Source organism: Ursus americanus, chromosome 11 (assembly GCF_024610735.1).
Source record: "Ursus americanus isolate L20-20 chromosome 11, mUrsAme1.1.p, whole genome shotgun sequence".
In the NCBI taxonomy this organism is placed as follows: Eukaryota; Metazoa; Chordata; class Mammalia; order Carnivora; family Ursidae; genus Ursus; species Ursus americanus.
Genome location: NC_142137.1, coordinates 66,556,915 through 66,580,778, shown reverse-complemented (window position 1 = coordinate 66,580,778; position 23,864 = coordinate 66,556,915). Strand labels below are relative to the sequence as shown.

Sequence of the window (23,864 nt, the reverse complement as noted above, 5' to 3'; positions counted from 1 at the left end):
GCTGGATTGCCACCATGACTTGGATTTATCAGAAAGGTTGCAGAAGGGCTCCTAGACACTATCGACTGGAGGCTCTTATTTTCTCAGATGGTAGTTTCCATAAGACATTGTGGTATCATAAACAGTTATCCTCGAGGAGAAGTACACCATTAACTGGGGTTGATTTATAATTTTAGTAAGGGGATTTTACATCTAATTCATCAGCGTTCTTTAAGGGACATGTATGTACACCTCCGGGTGTTGGAGGGAATAAATACGATTACATGAGCTTTTAGAAAGTGTTTTACAATAATCCGAAGAGAATTTTAAAACACGATGAGCTGGGAAGAAAGTTTTATCATGATTAGGAGTCTAGCCTAGAGAAAGAAACAGAAGATTGAGACCAGTTGATATAAATGGAACGGTCAGATGTCTAGGAATAGGTAAACATTTTTATAAATAATAAAGAGAAGGAGGTGCCCAGTAAGCTCTTTGGGTTTGTAGATATCAACTCCCTACCCATAAATGCCCAGTGGCATAAGTCACTAGACCTCTAGGAGAAGGCATGCAAAGTAACAGAAGAGCTTTTGTGAAAAATGTAAGTTACATCATACAATATTCCATCATATAATATTCCATCATGTAATATCAAAATTACGACCCAAGCAAGGGTCTTGAGAATCCCTACAGGTTACTCCCTGAAGATATTTAAGCCACTGCAATGCTTTGACTTAAAAGCGTGCTCAAGATGGCCACTGGGGCTGAAGTCCCCAGGAAGCCTATCAGAAATCTAACAAGACTGTCGTGTATCCTTGTGGAAACCCTGGTCTGCCCCGACACAGAGGACCAGGTGCGATTTTGGTCATCACATCCATAGAGGGCTACAGTAGCTCAAGAAATCAAACAGAGAAAGCCAATCAAAACTATCAAGGAAGCAGCAGTAAGAACAGATTAGCAACAATAATTACAGATATAACAGTAACATTTGCTCTATACCAGGCACTATGCCAAGGCACTCTTCTGGGCACTCTTCCTTGTATGGACCCATTTAACCCCTCAACCATCCAATGAAGTAGTTACTGTTACCAACCCCATTGTACAGATGGGAAGACTGAGGCATAGAGCGTTTAAGTAGCTTGTTGGAGTCATGATGCTGGTATTTGCACCCAGGCCATCCGGTGCCAGATTCCCAGCTCTCGACTCAGGCTACTTGCAAAATGGGAAAAGACTGAATGAAATTTCATGCTGTTCTGCTTGGGGGGCAAGGCTTAAAGTAATTTATCTAAGTTAATAAAACCAAGACAAGGTCTCATGGGGAAAGCAGAGACTTTCTACCAAATTGTAGATTTTTAAAGTTAGGATGAAGTAATTTTCAGACAAATAAGAGGAAAACAGTTTTGCACAGCAGAAGTGCATTGTAACGTTTTATTTTCCTCAAGAATAGAGACTACAAATCCTAACAGACTCAGAAAGAGTGTTGGCCATTGGTGTGTTACTGAGGTAAACAAGGTTGGGTATGAGCTAATAGAGGATTCCTGTGCCTAACGCCCAGAAGTATCCGTGGTCATTTCTATTAGAGGCAGGCCATGGGACTGGAGAAACGTGGGTCTTTCCCAGTGGGCAGAGCTTTTGTGTAACCCACCCTTCCCGTGACTTGGGTCTTCTACCATCTCCTTGCCAGCTTCATCTCTAAGAAGCTTCAGACCAGAGAAAAAGATGGTCTGTGGGTGTGGCTAGCAGTTCTCAGTCTGAAGTGACAGGAAGTGCTTGCCAAGTAATTCCAAGGGGCTGAGACCCATGTCAGCTGTAAAAATCCTGTGCTGGGCCAATGGTGCCTAACTGTAGAGACACGTCTTACCACGGAGGACATCTGTGCTACCCATTCCCTCTGCCTGTTTCTCTAGTCTGCCCTGGAGAAAGCAAGCAGACAGAGAGGGATGGTCTTGGTGGTCTCTGGAAGAGCAAGATCCTAACTGTAGGCCTGGAAGTCTCCGGCCTCTGCCTCTTTTCCTCTTCTTGGGATTCAAGGGGCCTCCAGCTCCCCTACCAAGTGCCGCTCTGAACAGCTGGGAGAACTGCACAAAGCACATCTGGCTACATTTGGGCAATGGAGGGACCTCGGGGCGACATGGTTTTATTTGCAGTGCCTGCTGACCTCGCAGCTCCAGGCAACAAAGAACCCACTCTGGAGCGTGTGCTCCGGGAGGAGAAGGCCTAGGGCGCTGTACCGGGAGTGGAGGTGGCGGAAGACGGAAAAAGGAAAAACAGAGATTTGATAACACCAGGCTTGGTGAATGGGATCAGCGGCAGGAGGCACTTGAAATATTAACTAGTATTGAGTTGTTCGGTTCTGGAGGGTTAAAGAGACACTCATGCTGACTGTCTTTAGCGCAGTCTTCTCCAAGGAAATCAGCCACCCCATTAGCTACAGACATCTCACCACCCACGTGAGAGGCAGAACAGAGGCATGTCGGTGGCTACTCACCTACGCAGTTATCGCAAAGGCTACAATGAGAGGCACGAGGGGGCCGGAAAATCTTGCAGGTGAAACAATATTTAAGTTTTACAGTCTGGCCATTGATGATGACTTCTTTGGTTCTGGGAGGTGGGCGGTACCCCCCTGAACCGGTGCCGTTTGCGATATCTGTGGAGAAAAGAAAAAGAACACACGCCCTTAACACAGTCGCTTGGCCTCTGCAGTCTATCGCACCTAGAAGGGAGGCCTGGAGGGAGTCTGCATTTCTAAGGGCAGTGGCCACACTTGGCCTTGGGACACCTCTGCCTTTCTGGGAGGCACCTGCTGCCCCACAGCCTTCCAGCTCCTTGCCAGGGCTCAGGCCGCCTGGACTGTTTCACACAGGTGGGAGCGGCCACGTGACTGAGCTCTGGCCAATGGGATTCGAGCACATATGACCAGGCCAGCCAATGGGTACCTCCCCATGGAGCCCCGCCCGCCCTCTCCCCTCCAGGCAGGTGCACCTCGGAACCAGAGACTGGGGACCCTGGGTGACTGCGCAGAGTAGAGCTGCCTCTCTGACCTCTTCACCTTCCATACTGTTACATGGACACTAAATTCCCACGGTGTTAAACTGCTGAAGGTCTGGGCTTTATTTGTTACAGCAGCTAGTGTTGCCCTAATTAATATAGCAGGTGACACTGATACCAAGATCTTTCTCTGATGGCTCATTCCAAATACACCTTAAGAATTCCCCATCTTGCACACTGGCCTCCTCAAAAATAGCAGGTATTGGATGGAGGGAATATAATATTTTATTAATTATATATTATTATGTAATATTATATTATATACTTTTAAATGTATATTTATACATAAATATATATATGTTGAATGTATATTTTACATTATATATATTTTATAATATATAACATAAATTATATATTATATATAATACAATATACCTTTAAATGTATATTTATACATAATATATGTATAAATTATGTATTTATAAATAATGTATAATATACATATTATATATAATTATATATATGAATATATTTAAATGCATATTTAAAAATAATTTCCATATTTTATAGTCTGACCAGCATCTTTCATTATCTTTTAGAACCAGTTTTTTAAATGTTGAAGAAAATACAAATATGTATATTTTTTAAAGTTTCATTTTATCTTACAATCTGGTTCTTGTCTCTGAGTTCACGTTAGAATCACCCAGGAGCTTTTAAAGTTCCCCTAAGGCATGGACCCTGCCCCAGACCCATTAAATCAGAATCACCCCCAGGGTGATTCTAATGTGTGGCAGGGTGGAGAACCCCTGCTCCACAGGAAGATAACATGGGAGTTTTATTCTCATCTAGACCTCTCCCAGCCCTGTGAGGCCTGCCAGAAAGAATTTGGGGCAGCTAGCTGTGCAGCCAAGAGCAGGAGGCCACGGGGGATGAACAGCAAGAATATCTAAGGGCTTCGGCAGAGACTCTGCAGCCAATAAACAGGCAGGGCAGACCCTAGGGGCTGGAGGAAATCTTGGGAAACTTCATGGTGTTCTCGAAACAGAGCCCGTAGCACTAAACGTAGCTGTCCCTTTTAATTCATATACACTGAAAGTACACACGATCAGACAGCAACAGTTGCAACATTTGGTAAATTTGCCAAGTGGTAGTGGTGAGTCCCATCACCCACTGAGGCCCCCACAAACAACCTGGGCAGGAGCTATGGGAAGAGCTTCCAAAACTACTGATCTTTCCTTCCTACCCTCAGAGAGTCTGATTTCATTGGCAGGGTATAGTCTGGCATCAGGGTGGTAAAAACTCCCCAGGTATGGTGGTATCTGCCACGCTGCACCCTCTGCCTGCACCCTTGCACGGACAGAATCCACCATGCGTGCATTGTGACATCAGGGGCCCCTTACCCTTCATCCCAATGTCCTTATAAGAGGAGGACCCAGGCCTGAAAATCTGCCCCCGCCCTGTGGCCTAAGTGTTGGTATTTGTGAAAATACCAGCCCCAGTGGTAGGGCAAGCATTTTGAATGGTTAGCAGCCATTTTCTATTCATGGAAAAATTAAAGTTCTCCAAGCATTGTTATGGAAGGAGAGGACAGAGAGTTCAGGAACACCTGAGGGAGAGACGGTGGTGGGAGGGCAGGGAAACGGGAAGAGTAAGGAGCAGCCCTCTGCTCTACCCCTTGGCTGAGGACAACCCTTCTACTTAGAATAATTAAACAGCCGTGGAGCCATCCCAAGGACCCCGAGTGGCCTTGCCAAGCAGGATACCCTCTCTTGGTATGTGTCCCACCTGCCCGGCCCCCCACTGGCTGCCTTATCAAACATCTCAACGGATTCTGTAATAAGGAGAAAACAAAGAGACGAGATGGCTGTGTACTTCCGTAAGCATCTGGGTAAAAATAACTTGCTTTGAATACATCAAAGATAAGGTCAGCTCTCCAGAGACCTGCCAACTGGGTGCCACCAAGGCCTCAATTAATTATGACTTGGTACCTCACTGGCCTTATGTCAGCCATGAAATCTACTGTATCAGTTCAGCTCTTGCGAACATGGGCAGAAAAACTAGAAAGCCAGATACAGGTTTAAAAATAATAATCCAATCAATAATATTTGTGTTAATTTAATCAAAAAAGTTTAAAAACTGAATTGTCAAGGACAGTGTTTTAAAAAGCAGGGATGACGCACTCATCCACACTAGAACCACTAAAAAAATCCTGGTCTGAGTAGCAGTGACTTGGGAAAGGATCTGCTCGCACTTCTTAAGACAAACTAGTGAGCCTGTAGTTCCCAAGTACTTTTTGGAAAGATTAAAACTTTGATACAATGTGAACTGAAGGCTAGAATTCAACAGACAAGGTCAACTGAAGCTTAAGACTTAAGCTAAACCCCAAAACTCTTGACTAAATATCTGGAGAGCTTTTTATGTAAAAGAAATTGAAAAATCAGAAGACCTAGATTCAGGGCCCAGCTGTGCCATCATTAACTGACTGAAGGTCCACAGAACTAAAGAAAAAAAAAGTCAACTGACATTTAGGACATATGGTTGATCCTTGAACAATGTTGGGGTTGGGGGCGCTGACCCCTTGCATAGTTGAAAATCCAAGTATAACTTCTGACTCCTCCAAAACTTAATTACTAATAGCCTATTTTGACCAGAAGCCTTACCAATAACATAAAGGTAATGAATATATATTTGGTATATTATATGCATTACATACTGTATTCTTACAATCAAGGAAGCCAGAGAAAAGAAAATTTTATTAAGAAAATCATAAAGAAGAGAAAATACATTTACAATACTGTTCTGCATTTATCGAAAAAAAAAATGCACGCATAAGTGGTCCCATGTAGTTCAAATCCACGTTGCTCATGGGTCCGCCGCATTGACTCTAAGCCAAATACCACGCCAGAGGCCGTGGGGGCCCCATACATGAACAAACACAGATATGGGTCCCCAGGGGTCTCCTGGCCACTCTGGCCACCCCATTCCCTCAGCCAGCTTGCCAGATGCCAGTCTCACAACCACCTCAGGGCCTCCCATGGGGCCCACGTGGTCCTCTATGCACCTGACCTTCTCTTGCCATTCAGTCTTAGAGAGAGCCCGTGCTCAAAGCCTCCTTGAGCCCCCTGGACAGATGATGCTGTTTCCTACTTCCAGGCACGGTGCCTTCTCCCATTGGGCCTCCTTTTCCAGCTCTCTGCGTAGATACCCGTCATCCTTAAAGGACCAGTTCAAGCTTCTCTTTGTAAGCTGAGCTCTTTCCTCCTTTGGAGTCCTACCATGCAGTTCATGTACGTATATAGGATGTTCAATCGGTGATCGCGTTGTGCTAGCAGGGGCCAGTCCTGTGCTGGGAGCAGGGGAGACTCGTTCTCTGCTGGTGGTCCTCACAGGTTGGATGGAAGACCTGGGACCTCGCTAGGGCAACCAGTACAAGGATCTGCTTTTGTGTCTTCTCCCAGATGCTGCTGGAGGGCAGGGACTGCACCTTACCCGCTTGCATGTTCCCAGGGTCCAGCAGAGCTTCTCGCACACAGTAGGTCCTCAAGGTGCATGCCATCTGGAAGGCCAACAGTTCTGGCAGGTGGGCCCGTAAGATGCCTGGACGCCCAGGACTGGTGTCCTCCAGCACTCACTGTCAGCGGTCCACTGCCCTTAGTCCTCAGAGCCAGTGACTCTTCCCTCCCTGGGGATGCCCCTCTCAAGATCTCCCTGAGGCTGTTGCTCCTCTTAAATGTGTCCCTAGCTGCTGCTGGTCCAGAGGCCCATCTCCCACAGCTCGTCTGCACCACCAGAGAGGGCCAGGCAACATGGCGGCTGCACACCAACAGCTTTCAGGCATGCCTGCGTCCAGGATAGATGTGAATACTAGGGCCTTGATATCCAGGGCTTCAAATACCCACCTGAGCACAAAGGAAGTTTCTCAACATTCACACTGACGCCAACGGCCGGTCATAAAATCTGTTCCTTGTCCCCGGCGACGACGAGCCCCCGTGGCCCACCCCACATCACAGGCCACAGGTGGTGCTGTTCCTGGTTGAATCCTCGATTACTCTGTTTTTGGTTTGGGGTTTTGTTGTTGGCAACAATTGTGCCTCCGGTTCCCTGGGCTGCTCTCTATGGCGTAAGTACAGCCATTGCAAAAAGAGTAACTGAGGTCTGCAATATCTAATGGACAAAGGACACTAGAACTTGGGGGGATAACCCTCTAACAGTACTTCAAGTTTATTTGAGTCCATATTTCTTAAGGACATTTTTATATGCATTTTGAAAGAGAACTTAAAAGCCTGACATGGTCTTTTTCTTCATAAAGTCACCCCCACCCCCTGCAAACGTCGGTAGCTGTGAGGGTGGAGGCAGAAACAGTGACAGATCCCCATCTGGCAGGAAACTCACAATCAGCAAAGGAAGAGGGGGTCTGCAGAGAGGGGGAGCAGGAGGGGGTGCCTTGTGCGCAGTGTGAGTCCAGGGACACGAAGTTTTTCACTCCGAGAGGAGACCCGGGCTCAGTAGAGGTCTTAAGTAAGTTGTTTGCTAACACATGCCTATTTCAAAGCCACTCTCCGAATCAGTCTTGTTCTTTTCTTGAAAGAATAATAAATAGGGCACTCACCTCCCGAGAGACCCACTTGTCTACCATCTCATTTATTCCTGCTCCAAATTCAGGGAGAAAATTGTTGAACTTTTAAAACTGTTGAACTTCACCATATAAAGTAACTGAACTCTGCTTTTTTAAAATGCAGAGGGAATGGGGTGCCTGGGTGGCTCCATTGGCTAAGCGTTCGACTCTTGATTTCAGCTCAGGTCATGATCTCAGGGTCATGAGATCGAGCCCCGCCTCGGGCTCTGTGGGCAGTGGGGAGTCTGCTTGAGATTCTCTCCTTCTCCCTCTGCTCCTCCCCCTGTTCGCCTGCTCTCTCTCGCTCTCTCTATAATAAATAAATGAAATTTTTAAAAAAACGCAAAGGGAAAAATCCGGACTCACAAAAGATGTACCTTAAGATTCTTTTCCTTTACTGAAAGGATTTGAAACACTGGGATTCCTGGATGCATTGACGTTTCATAGACGATTCACCACCACTGACGGTGTCCTCCAGAGAGGGAGCGTCTCTCCTAATAAATGTTTAACTGGGATGAAGGTAAAGCTTCTCCGCACTGGGAATCAAGTCGCCGCGGAAGTGCAATCTGCTTTATACGCAGGCCTTCACGATTCTGTCCCTGCATGCGCTGAGGGCAGCTGTTGGATCTAATACATCTGCAATGTCATAAGGCTCCTTTCCTTGGCACTCTGCAGCCTCAGGACACAGACTACCGAACCTCGAGATGGTTATCTACCCTGAAGGAAGATGGCTGAGAGCCAATTAACACAGCCTCTTGGCCAACCGTCTGTAAGCTTCCAAGACCATAGGAAGATATTAAAATGATTAGATCTTAGACAACTCAACTATTAAAGCGTTAGGGGGGAAAGTAGAGCAAATCCTCGTCTGTCCACAGACATTGGTTAGGTTTCCACTCGAGGGTAAAATGTGGATATTTTCTCACCTATATACTGGATGGCAGTAGCTTTGCCTCTGTAAATGCTTAGGTAAGAAGGTGCGTTTGAGGGCTCGTGAAGCGGTGTTGGTCTCCAGCCCTCTCCCTCCCGTCCGAAGCTCTGCTCTGTCAGTTTGTCTTAAACGTTTATCTTCAAGGACTAAAACTGATGCCTGAGGTGAGGCTCGAGCTGGCAGAGTTTCAAACCCGAGCCACACAGGGGGGCAGGCGAGTCCCCTCTGCTCTGTGGGGCACATCTCAAGTAGGAGCAGAGAGGGCCTGCAAAGCCGGGAGCAAGAGAACAAGGAAAGCAGAAGTGGGGAACCCATGGGCAAGTGTGGGTCCCACATGGGACGGAAGGGGATCCTTTTTTTCATGGAGTCTCACACCCTTCCTGGCGGTCCTGCCTTTGTGAACAAAGCAGTGGGGACTGGGGCTGCCTGGGAACCGCTCAGGAGGAGGAATGGAAAGGGACAGGCACGGACACTTTCTGGTTCTGAGGGGGAGTGATTCATATGCGCTCTTCCCACTCACAGATGTCCCCTACGCCGCGCACAGCACTGTAAGAGGTGGAAGTTGGGGGGACAATGAAAGGGCAGCAGCGGGCAGCGGCAGCCTAAGAAAGGGGGAAATGGTGAGTGCGGACAACAAACCCAGGCTGACGGAGCAGCTCAGGCTGGATCTCGCCTCTCCTGAATGCGCAGCTGGGTTTGGTCATAGGAGGTCACCTCGCTTAGAAACTACAAAGGCTTTGGACTTACTCCGGACTTGGTCTCATAGGATGGATCTCCCTTAGGAGAGAACTTGGTCAAGGAAAAAGCATCTGTCAGATGAGAACTGTAACATACTCTTCAGCCCCACAAGAACTTGACCACTTAAGGCTCTAACCAGGAACCGAGGAAAACACAATGCAATATTGGTAGAGAATTGGGCAAAGCCACCTTTCTCTGTGTGCTTCATAGAAAATAGAAAAAGGAAGCGTCAGAGAATGAGCTTCATGTGCACTTGGTGCTAGCTTCACGCATTCATTCACTATTCTTGTCAAATATTTATTAGGCCCCAACTGTGTGCTACACAGTCTTCCGGGTGCTCTGGATACAGTGGCGAATACATTAAGTCCTCTGTCGTTTTGTGGCTTACGCTCTAGGGAGGGCAGATAAACCCAAAGTACGGACTTTTAAACGTACAAACAAATCACATTCAATAATATATCTTACACTTGGCTGATGATCAAGGTCACCTAGGGCAGCGATTCTCAACCAGGGGTGATGTCGTGCCCTAGGGAAAATCTGGCCAAAGTCAAAAATGTCTGAAGACGTTTTTGGTTGTCAGAAGCAGGAGGGAATGCTATTGGCATCGAGTAAGAACGGCCCAGGGATGCTGCTGAACATCATACAATACACAAGACAGCCCACGCGGCAAAGAATCACCCAGCCCAAGATAGCAATGGTGCTGAGGATGTGGAACCCTGGCCCGGGGCTGTGCTACTCAAAGTGTGTTCCGTGGACCCGCAATAGCAGCATCCCCAGGAAGCTTGCTAGAAATGAATAATGCCATGGGGAGCAGGATGCAGGGGACAGTTTGAGAAGCTGGCCCAGAAGCAAACACTCCTTAGCAAGCAGGACAAAAGCCTGGAAAGTCCCTAGATGAATTCTTTCAGGTACTATGACAAGCACCACCTGTGAGTGAAGGTTTGCTCACTTGGGAGCCTTTTAAAATGCAAAGATTCCTTAGTCCTGAAGATTCTTAGGTCCACAGGGGGTAGAGCCCAAGAATCAGTAAGTTTAGAAAAGCTCCCTGTGGACATCTGATGAAGAGGCTTGGGCTGCATAGGACAGCTAAACTCTCAGCCTGGGTCTCTGTATCACTAGCTGGAGAATAGCAGCAGTTGGCCCAGGGACGCTAGAGAGAGATGTGTGCCTTATTTTGTTTCATTTTATTTTTTTTGATGTGTGCCATTTATAAAGATGCTAACGTTACCCGGAGAGCCGATTTTATCTAGTTAACGATGGAAAATGGAAAGTCAGCCTAGTGAAACTGCCAGGCCAGGTTTTCAAATGGTGTGTTTTTGTTGCATTTATAACAGTGTAACTTTTTGTTCAATCTTAAAAGAACCTGAATATTAAAAATGGGCAAGAAGGAAGTGGCTCTGGTTTACGTGGATGGGCCCGGCTTGTTTCATGCCCTGGTTCCAGGGGACACAGTTTGAAAAAGACAACAGCTATTTTAGGTAAGTAGGGCCCTATTAAATTAAATGTCATTAAAGGAGAGATCTTGTCCACATTTGTATGTGCTCACAGAGTTAAGGAGATGGCTATGAGCGTGAATTTTAACTGTGACCGCTGAGTGGTAAACATCATTCTTCACTCTGTCGCAAAAATAATCCCATGAGTATAAGCCCCAATATTTCTAAAAATAGTTCTGGAACATTCCTAAAAATGTTCCAGAAAATGGGAACACAGAATGGCATTGGTGAGAGAAGTGCGATTTTTTTTTTTAATCTGGTGGAGAAAACAGGCCTCAGTTTCTCCACATTTAAACTAGGATACCTTGAGCACCCATAGTTCGGGGCTATTGTAATTCATTGAAAGACCTTGAAAACTGTCAGACGCTATGATGTTCATAGATATTAAAGTTTCTCTTTTTGGGGGCCTGACCAGATCCTCTAGATATATATATATCTCACTAACTAATGCAATTAAAAACAGAAGAAAAAGAAAGTGCTTAGTAGCTATGACCTTTTTAGTTTGACTGAGTTAATCCAAAACATGCTTCTAGCAAAATGAAAATTAATGACTCTTATTTTTTGCCATACTTATCTTTCCACATGGATGTCAAAACCTTGACCTTAAATGCAAAAGAAATAAAGGTCAGTTTGTCCTTGCAAAGTTTTAATTTCTCTCAATTTTTTGGTCAAAGTTCTCTGAGCACACACACACCAAACTGCTGTGCTGTGTAAATGAAAATCAATTCTTTCACTGAAGGCCAAGCTAGAAGTATTTGCGAGCGTTTCTACTCCACGGGGCACAGTCTCTGCACCGTCAGAAGCTACTAAATATTGTACAATGATAGAGCTCAGTCTGGGTTGTCAGTGTTTGGAATATTATATGACAAGGAGGTGAAAACAAGGTAAAAACTGGGCGCTGGGGGCGCCTGGGTGGCTCAGTCAGTTAAGTGTCTGCCTTTGGCTTACGTCATGATCCTGGGGTCCTGGGATCGAGTCCTACATCAGGCTCCCTGCTCTGCGGGGAGTCTACCTCTCCCTCTCTCTCTGCTGCTTCCCCTGCTTGTGCTCTCTCTGTCAAATAAATAAAATCTTAAAAAATCCCAAAAAACCTGGGATACCACGTGAGAGCAGGGCTGTACTTCCTCATTATCATGAGGAAAATCTGACATGCTTTTTTTGAGGTTTGAGTGGCATTAATATGAGGGCATTAGCAAGGACCAGCTTCTATCTCATTCTGTACAGCAATGTTATAAGATTTTGTCTTTAGCACTGAGAAAAAGAGAGAATTAAGGATGCAGAACTAGTGGATGCCATTTATAAATGCACTGTGTACTTTCACGGAAGAAGTGCCCATCTATGGTGGCTCTATACTGTTTTCTCTTTTGCCTCTCATCAATACCGATTGGTAAAATTCATAAGAATTTCAATGAAATCACTAGTATAAATCTATATCTGGGTATCTATGTATCTATCTAAATGTTAAAACCATATATATATATATATATAATATTAGCAATAACCAGTTGGAAACTATAAAGGGATAAAATCCCATTTACTTCAGAAAAAGTAATCATAAGACTCTAGGAATAAACCTAACCCAAAAAATAGTTGCTGGGTTTCAAATGCAGAACCCTAGAAAACAAAATTGAGACTTTAAGGAGGTTTGGGAAAAACATGGAGGAGGGGCACCTGGGTGGCTCAGTAGGTTAAGCTTCTGCCTTTGGCTCAGGTCATGATCCCAGGGTTCGGCCCTGCCTTGGGCTCTCTGCTCAGCAGGAAGCCTGCTTCTCTCTCTCCCTCTGCCTGCAGCTCCCCCTGCTTGTGCTTTGTCAATAAATAAATAAAATCTTGAAAAAAAGGAAAAAGAAAAACATGGAGGAGCATTCCACATCCTGGAGTGCAAGATTCTGTATTTTAAACATGTCAATTCTCACCAGATCACTTTATGCACCTATTACAATGCCAATCAAGATTCCAATATGATTTGGGGAAATTCTGACAAACTGGAAAAATGATTCTAAGTTTTATCTGGAAGAATAAAATGGTGAGAATATTTGCAAAGCAAAAACAACAACAACAACAACAAAACAAGGGGAAATAATTGTCCCAGGAAAAAAGTGAAACATTGAAATAGAATAGAACCTTCCCAAAGAGATGCAAATTCTGTAAGATTCAGTATTAGATAAATGCTGCTTTTCACATCAGTGGGGGAAAGCAAGGGTTATTCAATAAATGGAAATGGGATAAATAGCTAATCATTTAGAAGGAAAAAACCCAAAAGTTAGAACCATATCTCATATCTTATACCAAAATATGTAAACGTAAAACATAAAAGAAAAATGTGCATAAACTTAAGAGTCTGGGTGCAGGGAAGTGCTTTCTAAACATGACAAGGCAGCATACATAAAGAAAAGATAGACAGCTCTGACTATACAAAAATTTGAAAAACTATATGTCAAAAACTCCTAAAATGCAAATGATAAAGTAGAAATATAGTTACACACATAACAAAGAGTAGTATCTTTAAAGAGCTCTTACAAACGATTAAGAAAAAGGCAAATATCCCAATTGAAATGGGGAAAAGAGGTGAACAGGTAACTCACACACAAGGGAGAACTACGCCAGTAAATCTATTGAAGAAGTTTGCCATTTGGCTGGCCCCAATTTCAGAAAGTCATAGGTTAATTTTAAATGATGATATTTAGTATTGGTGAGAGCAGGGAGAATAGGCATGGTCGTGTACTTTTGGTGGGAATATAAACTAATGTAACCTTTTGAGGAACAAGTTTGCCATATGTCTCAAAACATTAACAACCGATATATACCTTTGGCAAAGCAAGAGCATCTTTAGACATCTGACCTCAGGAAATTTCCATGAACGTTGATTGCGACACTGTTTTTAGTATTAAAAACTGAAATGTCAATAAAAGGGAGTTGGTTAAATGAATTGTGATACGTGACCATACAATGGGTGGCCATACCCTATTGAAGATGGAGTCGAATGGTTCATAGTGCACAGCAGGGAAAAGCCTGTTTTCAAAACAGTAATGTACGACGTGAGCCCATATTTGCGTAAAAATATATTCTGCGGAGAAAAGATACTGAAAAGAAACATCAAAACGTTAACCATGGGTATCTGATTGGTCAGATTAATTAAATTAATCCATTAGTTAAAAAAATAAAGAATTAAATAAGTTCTTTATGCCTCCCAGGGGTTCTACAATCAACATATATTATTTTGTAATGAACAAAAATGTTACTTTTAAAACAGCAGGCAAGAGGCATAAAACATTTGCAAAAGGGGTTGAGATAGTCCGGGTTCCCTCTAATTCATAAAGTTAGGCGTCAATGGAAATATCGCCACCGCTTCCGAAAAATACTTTTAAATTCATAGATTTCAGCAATTGTTCTATCTTGTTTGTACTTAGTGACTGTTTTTGAGCATTTACTGTGTACAAGGACCTGTTCTAGGCACTGAGGATAAAGCAATGAACAAAACATACAAAAACCTCTGCTCCCCAGCCACTGACATTTTGTACAGGAGAACCAGAAAATAAAAGGTTTTGAGCAGAGGCGACATTCATCAATAATTTTAGAAAGATATCCTCTCTGCCTCCCCTAAAGACAGCATTAGATTTTTTCAGATTCTTTTTTCATTCCTGAAATGATGTGAGAAGGAGTCTGCTTGACTCATGGGGGCCACTTGTCGCTCCTGGACTTTGAATCCTCCTCCTAGCTCTCTGGCAGCACGTGGTGCAATCTGGGGCCAAGTCATACAATTAGCTCACTAAACGCAGATTATCTCCGCACAACATTTATCTCTAGGAACAGTGCCTTTCCTGCTACTGGGCATTGCATTCTTTCCACTGCCACAATATCTTCCAGATTTTGCGCCAAGAGAAAGCAAGAGGAACAGAGAATTTCCCTGGGAGTCAGGAGACCGAGGTATCTCGTCCGCACTGCCACCGCCGAGTGATTGATGTTCGCTGGGCTACTCCAATCTGTAGAACAGGGAGCCGGCGAGATGAACCAAGAGACTCCAGACTGTTTCGGGAGTCGGATTCTATACAGACTCCTGTCCCCAGCTTTCCAACTCCCCTCGGCTTTGTGCTCTTCATCGTGCGTGTGACTGAGTCTGGATCACACCAAATAACGGCCTATGTTCTCCATGAACTCATTGCTTGTATTTTTGCTTTAGTCCCACAAGCAGATGGTAAATGGGCTGAAGGCATACTGCAGGTGGGCACTCAATAAATGCTTGTTAACCAGCCCTCCATTACAGCGACGTCAATGCAGCACCTTTCCACTTACAGTGCTTAAATGAAATTGTTCCAGTCCTCTTGCTTCAGACTGCACCACTGAGGACGTGCTCCTTCCTAGCTAGAGCAGCATGGGAGAGCCCCCCCACTCCCCAACGGATCTCTAGCATCCCGCCCCTAGGGCCCCACACTTGCCTTAATGGGCCCACGGCAGCCCCCAAAGTGCTCTGGTACCAGGTCTGAAAAAAGACCAAGGCCAAATCGGGCAAGAATGAGTTTCGTCTAAACTTGCTTGTAAGGCCGGCCGTGGTGATGCTGTCTGCCCTTACTAGTGCTCATTGGTACTTTAATAAAGGACTGTGAGCACTCTGAATAAAATGTGTCAGGCTGGAACAGAACTCAGGTGAATTATTTAATAGTGATCAATAGCAGTGCAGGCTAGATTTTGACAAAAACAAAACAATTTCATTTTTCTTTTGTTCTCTTCAGGGCTCACAATGTGACTTGCAGTGATAGTCAACGACTCAAGACATGTCAACTGTTCGGATTGGAGAAGAAAATGGAATTTCCAGTTCTTGAGATTAGCATTTAATGGTCACCAACTTTTACATGTTTTTTTAAGAAATATGCATGCATAATATAAAAGACAACCCCTAAATGCCTACAAGTCTCTCTCTAGTCACATGGACACATTGATACTTCTGAATGTGATTATGGGTTTTTTTTCCCCTTCCAGCAAATAAACTATCTTGCTCAGGTCCCAAATTTGTTGGCATGAAGAGTGAGTTAGAAATCTGAGTCTTTATGCCTTTTGCTTCTGATTATCCCCATCACGCGACAGTCAGCAGATGCCAAGTGAGGCCGCTACAAAAGAACGTTCTTAACTATAAAGAATAAGATGTTTGATTTTTTAACGAAATCATCTTGTCAGTGGGGTAGGAGTTTCTCAGTTCCTTTGTCAGTTAACTTGGAAGAACTATGACTAAGAAATTCTTTGGGTTTCCAGCTCAGTTTCATCTGTGCAAGGGCCCTGATATTCTTAGATATCTGATATTCCCTGACATTCTTTCCATTCTCGGCCCTGCAGACTAATGGATTCCACCCAACAGAGCTGCTCAGAATGGCCCCGTTTGGCCCACCAAAGTCCCTTGTGTTTCACTTTTGTTCAGGCTTCTAGAAGTCTCAGAACTGCAGTGCAGCCCCACAGGCTGGACTAACCCAGAAGTGTGACCTTCAGAGGCCGTTAGCTGCTTGTTTTTGAAACATTCCCCTCACCTGCTGCCCACTCCCTTCCCTGCAGGTCTGGATGACAGAATGCTTGGCCTGAGCCTGAGTCCTCGTTAGCCCTCAGTCCTGGACAGTGTCCATCTGTGCGTCTCTGCTGGCCGGGGGCGGGGCCGACCCCCACCCCATGGGTTCGTATGCAAAGGAAAGAAATGACCAAATTTGCTCTGGACACACACAGCGCTGAGAAATGGAGATGCCCCACCTGGACACCTCCTTGCTGGGGTATCTGTCTCTCTAATAAGCGTCTTCCAAGAACCAGAACACACGCTCCCCCTTCAGATGGAAGAAATTCTGCTGGGGGTTGGGGAGGGAACAGCCCCACCCACCATACACATAGAGCAGAGCGATGCAGAAACCGGCCACTCCTGGGTGACCGCATGTCACTCAGACTTGTCCCAGCTCTTCCTCTAGCTCGGAGGCCGGGGACTCGGGCAGGACCTTCCCAGGAAGCGCTTCTAGCTGCTGCCATGTTGTTCCCCGGGGGGGCGTGGAGTTGCTCCATTCAGGTTCTGGCTCAGCTGCCTGCCTTTTCCCCCAGACTCCAGACTCGTAGCAGGGACAAGGACTCTGCCCTACTCCCCAGAAATCCCAGGGTCCAGCCCAGTGCTGGGTACCTGCGGGACACTCAGTGGGTCCTTCTGGAGTCAGCAGGTCCTGAGAGCATGATCCTCCTGTCTGGGTGGTCCTGGCAGCTCACTGCCCTGCCTTACTCCTTTTTTACCTCCTGGGCAGCCTCCTGCACTAACAAAGAGCTCCTGAGGGGTTTCTTTTCCCTGAAGGGCAGAGTGGGTACCTGGGGGGAGATGGGAGGGGAGGAGGGGACAAAGGATAAGGATTCTCCGCCTGACAACTTTCTAGCTGACATGACCTCCTTCCTCTGAGGAGCTCCTCGAATCTCCATGGTGCAGTCTCTACCGGACGCATATAAAATGCTTCACCTGCTTTTGGTGACATTTAAAGGCAGCGAACCTCAAGCATTAGGATGTAAAAGGATCACCTTGGGGAGTGTGCTAGCAGCAGACTGCCAGGCCCCACCTCCTAGAGACGCTCTGTGCGTTTAGGTTGGGGCCTGACGATCTGCATTTTAATTACAGGAGGTCTGCAGACCTGAGGGGGACAGACAGTGGCTTAAGGACTCCCCCTCCCTCCCGCTGTGTAAGCAGCACCAAAGACCCTCTCCTGGGAGCCTCCACCCCACATCTCCCTGGAGACGCTGCCCGGAGAGCCCAAGCCATAGCTCTTTGCTATGGAAACCGTTTAATGATGGAAACCGTTGGCCTAGTCCAACCCTTGGCGCCTGACCCCTGCTCAGTAGGAACTGGATAAGACCTCAGACCCTAAAGCCTTCGAGCCCTGCCAGACCCCTCCGCCTAAGGCCTGCTTCTCCCATTCACAGGCGTACTGTCCTGAGCAAAGCAGAGTCAATACCAAATCTCACGGGAAGCTGCAAGGGCCACTCTCATGACTCTGAGGGACAGTCCTTGCATGGGGCCAGCAAACACATCCGAGCTCTGAGCACCAGGCTCCCCCAACACGTCTCCTGGCTACGTGTCCACTTTTCAGTTTTAGTTCCTTACGGGGCTTCGGGGCTTCGATTCTAAACATGTCATTAAAGCTTGTTCAATGTCTCACTTCTTGTGTTCTAGCAGATTTACGAGACACAGTAGCCAACACAGTGTTGTACATCTTGCATGTATAAATAGTTGGCTGCTTTCAGTTTCTGCAGGTTAACACATGGGCTCCTCATCACACTTCTGAGTCAGGCAAGGCCACTGGATCCCATTATCCAGCCGAGGACGGGAGGCCCCAAGTCCAGGCAACCAGCAAGCAGTATGGCTTAATACATGAGAGGATCTCAAGCAGACTGCCTGCTGAGCCGGGAGCTGGTCGCAGAGCTCGATCTCAGGACCGTGAGTCACACACTCAACCAACGGAGCCACCCAGGTGACCCAGTCATTAAATATTTTTGAAATCAGCATGTTTCTGATTTCCTTCCTAACAGTAATTACAGAAGTATACAATTGTTCATTTACCCATTTTCTACTATTGTAGAAAAAATTTCAGCTTCGTGGGAAGCCTGAAAAACCTCTCCATCATTACACTGTTTGTGTGTTTTGGGGCTGTAATAATTCTGAAGTATGACCAGAATCTACATTTAAATTGCTCCTAATTTTTTACACTATTTAAAAAAAATTTTTTTGAAGATTTATTTATTTGAGACAGAGAGTAAGCACAAGCAAGGGGAGCAGCAGAGGGAGAGGGAGAAGCAGGCTCCCCACTGACAGGGAGCCTGACCCCGGGCTTGATCCCATCATCTGAGCTGAAGGCGGACGCTTAACCAACTGAGCCACCCAGGTACCCCAATTTTTTTTACATTATTATAAATAATTCTGCAATGAACATCTTCATATTTATTTTTCAAGTTAGGTTTAAATTTTGTTCCTCAAAGCTCTATGAAGTGGGTACCTATTTCAATTTCCTTTTCTATTGGATTTCTTCCAATTTTGTGATTTTTGGCTCTCATTTTTTTTTTAAAGATTTTATTTATTTATTTGACAGAGATAGAGACAGCCAGCGAGAGAGGGAACACAAGTAGGGGGAGTGGGAGAGGAAGAAGCAGGCTCATAGCGGAGGAGCCTGATGTGGGGCTCGATCCCAGAACGCCGGAATCACGCCCTGAGCCGAAGGCAGATGCTTAACTGCTGTGCCACCCAGGCGCCCCTCACATTAATTTCTAAAACTTGATACAAAGTGGAAAGACAGCTCCTCATGCTCCTTCTATATATTCCAGATCTCTGAAAGCTTTTCTTCCAGACTTTTCGGTGGGCAAAACATTGATAACTGATCTACTACAAAATAATATTCATGGCACCCTGGAGCTTGAGACAAGGAAAGACACAACAGCGAAATAAATTATTTAAGTAGTACTTTACTGAGAAATTAGGAAGTGTCCATGAAATATGAACACCAACTCCTTCCAGAGAAAGTTCCCTCTAAGGTGGCAGAGAGGTTTGTCAGATTCTACAGGTTTTGTCGAATCCTACTTTGTTAGATTCCTTCCACCAGGACAGGCATGGAACGGCTGCCAAAGCCGTTCTGCATTTAATGGCCAATCATACCTGCAGAAAAAGGCAAGTGGCTGACTCTGGAGTGGGGTTTTTCATTGTACTTGTTGGGGGGGGGGGTGCTGAGCTGTCGTGGGGAAAAGAGCATCAGAGTGGAGGGCGGCCAGCTGCTGCCACGTCAGCCGCTCCGCATGGACGGCTCTCGGTACACCTGCTTGAGAAGGCTGCCAGGCAGCCAAGTGCCTGGGCTGGAACCCGCTGGTCACAGAGAGATGGCATTGCCTCTGCTGGCCAACTGCGTCCGGTGAATCACCTCTGCAATCTGCTTCTGTAATCACCATCAGACCCTCTGTGTCCGTAATTGCCAAAACACGCAAACAGTTATTAAAATATTGATGAAAGAGAACCTACAACCATTTATCATCACAGAATAGCAGTTGCTAACTGCTTTTATCTCGGGAGAGCTTCGTGGGAAGCCTGAAAAACCTCTCCATCATCACACTGTTTGTGTGTTTTGGGGCTGTAATAATTCTGACGTATGACCAGAATCAGAAGTGCCCACTTGCATTTCTATCAAGGAGTTGGAGGAGAAAGCCAGCGTCTGGGGACTGGGAGCTGGGCGTCCCTCCCCGAAGGTCACATTTCCAGATGTTTTCACTCTGGTATATGTTTGGCCAGGAAAGAAAAGGAACGTCCAGCAAGGAAGAGAAATCTCCATTCCACATTACTGGAACTCTGTGATGTTGTTTGATACCCTCAAAGTTCACTTGGTGATTTTTGCAAAATGCCAAACCAATAATTTTTATTTTAGTAACGACTCCCTAGAACCACCCTGTGCACTGTCAAGTGGAAAAATGGAATCATAAAGACCTGAAATGAGGATTGTAGACAGAAGAAATAAAACCAAAAACACAATTCTGAGTCTTCCATTGCTTTAGCCTGAATCCAATCTTTCTTTATTGATGGGCTGTTGACTTTCTTATATTAGAAATTCCTCCCTCCCGCAAACTTGGATTCCATTTCAGCACCAAAGTTATTAGTTTTGTTTTCCTCTGGAATTGGTAACGGCTGGATGTGAGAGCCCTCTGGATGGGCCGCTCTTGTCACTAAATGGCCCATCTGGGGCTCTCTGGGTGATGGATGGCTCTTAAACAGTTTCCCTCTGGTAATGCAAACCAGCCGAGGTGCAAAATGAAGCACAAACTTGCATTCGTGCACACCAGGCATCAGTCTTATGGCAACGAGAGTGACACAGATGTCACCAAGCTCAAAGTAATTATCAGCCTTTTTCAGGAATGGTGGCCTTGCAGTTGGGAGTTTTGGACCCTGCTGTCCAATATGGCGGCCACCACCACCTGTAGTCCTGAGCACTCAAAATGTGGCTAGTCTGAATTGGGATGTTTTGCAAGTGTAAAGTACACACCAGATTTGAAAGATTTAGTACAAAAGGGAGAATAGAAAATATCTCAATACTCTGTGAGTACTGATTATCTGTTCAGATGAGAATACTCTGAAGAACTGGGTGAAATGAAAATATTATTAAAATCAATTTCACTGTTTCTTTTGACTAGTATACAGTGGCTACTAGAGAATGTAAACTGACATGTTTGCATTTGTAGCTCACAGTATATTTCTACGATATGGTGCTGGTTTAGGCGGCCAAAAACATCCATTGGAAATTAGCGGGAAATCTCTATACATTATTTATTAGGGTGGCGGTGGGAAGGGCCGGTCCCCGTACTCTGGCTGGATGTGAACAGCACGTGCCCTCACGCTGGTGTGGATTCTTCATCTCTTGTCTAGTCTGTTTGCTCTCAGACCCATCTGTTGTTCTTGCTTTTCTCAGTGGTGTGGGGATGGAATTAGAAGTCTGCAGAGAAGGGTCGAGCTCACAAGAGGTGTACCACAAACCCTTTAAGTACCTTGATGCTGAAGTTATTTTTAGAGCTAAATTCACAAATAAGAACCACCAAAACCCTGCCCCTGGAATAAAATTTTGCCTTTTTTTCAGTCTTCAACCTAACACATTACTGGACACACATCTAACCGCATAGCTCCATCGAATGTGAAAATCCACTCTTCGGCCCTGACCGCTCAGTTTCTGTCCATTTATATAAAGACCCTCCCATATTGGATGATTCACTGGAGATTAAAATCCCAACATGGCCAAGTCAAGTTTCTTTTGGGAGTTCTAAGAGCCCCACGCTTCTCTCCCAGAGCCACGGTCCAACCCTCACCCCTTGTCTCTGTACCTGCCACAGCCTTCCCAAGAATGTCTGGCTCCAGCTTCTCCTTCTCCAAACAACCTTCTCGCTCACTCGCCACTGGAGAAATTTCTGTCACAGCTATGGTGTGCACAGAGCTCTACTAGGCCACACGTACAGCATTGCATTCAGCTTCCCCCTCACCTGCAGGACAGGCAGTATTATACCGTCCCTGATCCAGAGAAGGGGACCCCGAGGCTGGGGAGCCGAGCAGTCAGCCCGGATCATGGCAATGAGTGGCAGAGTCGGGGTCCTGGCCGTCTGCCCCTAGTCCTTTTCTCAGATTCATGTCTTTCGTGTAGCAATCCCTCCGCACCTAGTTTCCTGACACAGCCCAGCCTCCTACCCCTCAATTTTCCTTTTGGCTCCCCCCACACACACACCTCTTGGTGGCTTCAGCTCATCCAGAACCCACCTGGGCCCACCCTTGGCCCGTTCCTCCTCAGGGGCAATCTTCTCCTCCCAACACCCTCTGCCAAGCCCAGGCGTGCCCGAAGGCCTCAGCTGTCCCCTCCTGCTCAAAGCCCCTGCTCCCTTAGCAGCCTGGCACCCACTGTCTCTATTCTTGGAGCTGAAGGAACTGACCTCTCTGCTTGGGACTCTTCCATCTGTAGCTTTCCTTTGAAATATGAGGACATCTTTGACTCTTCATACAAATTCCCGATATTTTCGTAAACAAGGGCAAACGTTTTTATTCCATTCGAACCTTGCTTGACCCCCTGGATTCCAGACCACCCCTGCCTAGGGGTGAGCAGAACGCCATCACCTGGCTCCACCTTAACGAACCCATGCCCCCCGTGTAGCGGGAACGCGTGTGGGCTCAGCCACCAGGCGCGGTTTAGCTCCTGGCTCTGCTATTTACTAGCTGAGAGACTCTGGAAAGTTACTGTTCCTTTCAAGCCTCAGTTTCTCCAGCTGTAAAAGGGTAAAATAATAATAGCACCTGTGGGTACTATTGCCAAGAGAAGTGAATTAGCATGTGGAACGTATGAAAAGAGTCTGCTGGACACGTGTTAGCCACCCTCAGTCTTCCCTGCGTCTGCTCTCTGGCCTGAAGCAGCTATTACCCGCCACTAACTAAATTCATTATTTATTACTCCTTACTCCGTGTGCACCACCCATGCCCGTCAAAGAAATCCAGCTCCTGTTCCTATATTTCCCTTTCCTGGCATTCCTTTCTGAAATAACACCACCCTTCTGCTCTCTGCCCCTCCACCCCACCATCTCCTCAGTCAGTTCATGTCCTCCTGTCTTCTGAAATCCAGCTCGGATTTGTTTTCCCCAGAACATCTCTCTTGATTCTCTCCTCGGCTCGTGGTTTCTTCCGTCCTCCCAAATTCAGGCTACGTTACATCCGTGGCTCTCAACCCTGGGTGATTTTTGCCACTCCCGCCACGGACACTTGGCACTGTCAGGAGACAATCTGACTGGGGAGAGGCATCCGGAGGGTGGAGGGGTGGGATGCTGGTGAATATCCTGGGAACACAGGACATCCCCTGCCCCCACCCCACAAAGAATTCTCTGGCCCCAAAACGTCGATAGTGCAAAGACCGTTACCCCTGCATTAAAGCCATCGGTCATTTCTCCTGTCTGCAAGCCAAGGAGAGACGCCTCAGGGGAAACTAACACTGGTAACACCTAGAGTTTGGGCTTCATAGCCTCCAGAACTGTGAAAAAATAAATTTCTGTTGTTAAAAAAGAAAAAAAAACATGCTTCAGTGGTTTCACTGGTGGATGCCAGCACCCAGCTCGATTTCTTCAGACTCTTCCACAGTACTTAAAACAGTGCTGTGCTTAAAATAGATTGATTAATGGATAATGATTAATTTTCTAACTAAACAGCAAGCCAGGAATATTTTTCATCAAATGTCTGGGATATGTCATCACAAGATAAAAAAACAGCCACATAAATGTTTGAAACATCTTGTGCTGATTGAGGGAAAAATGCACATGTCGAGTCACCAAGCCCAAGTTTGTTCCACCACAGGAGGGGCTGGGGGAGTCAGAGCCCCCCCCCCCCCCACCAGCAACATCAGACACAATTACACAGGCCACCTGTTCGTGACTGGTTTCATATCTGTGTTCTTTTCTAAGAACTTGACCTTTTGGTTGGTATTTATGGGATTAATATCATAGAAGACAGCAAAATCTGGTCATCCAAACCTAAGAGAAAACTTGTCTTTTTTCTAGAATGGAAGTGGCAGTGAGGAAGGCACATCAGTGACCTGAAATTAATGTCAAGGGGGCCTGGGTGGCTAGGTCGGTGAAG

At 45.9% G+C, this 23,864-nt stretch overlaps 1 protein-coding gene across 5 annotated transcripts in view; it reads right to left on the bottom strand.

Moving 5' to 3' along the window:
* ZDHHC14 (zDHHC palmitoyltransferase 14) overlaps positions 1-23,864 on the bottom strand; it is a 264,790-nt gene that overhangs the window by 74,201 nt on the left and 166,725 nt on the right. For all 5 annotated transcript variants that reach the window (XM_087865617.1, XM_087865614.1, XM_087865616.1 and 2 more), the window contains one exon: positions 2,465-2,623. In XM_087865617.1, the coding sequence (XP_087721743.1) occupies positions 2,465-2,623 (159 nt within the window). The remainder of the gene's footprint in view (positions 1-2,464; positions 2,624-23,864) is intronic.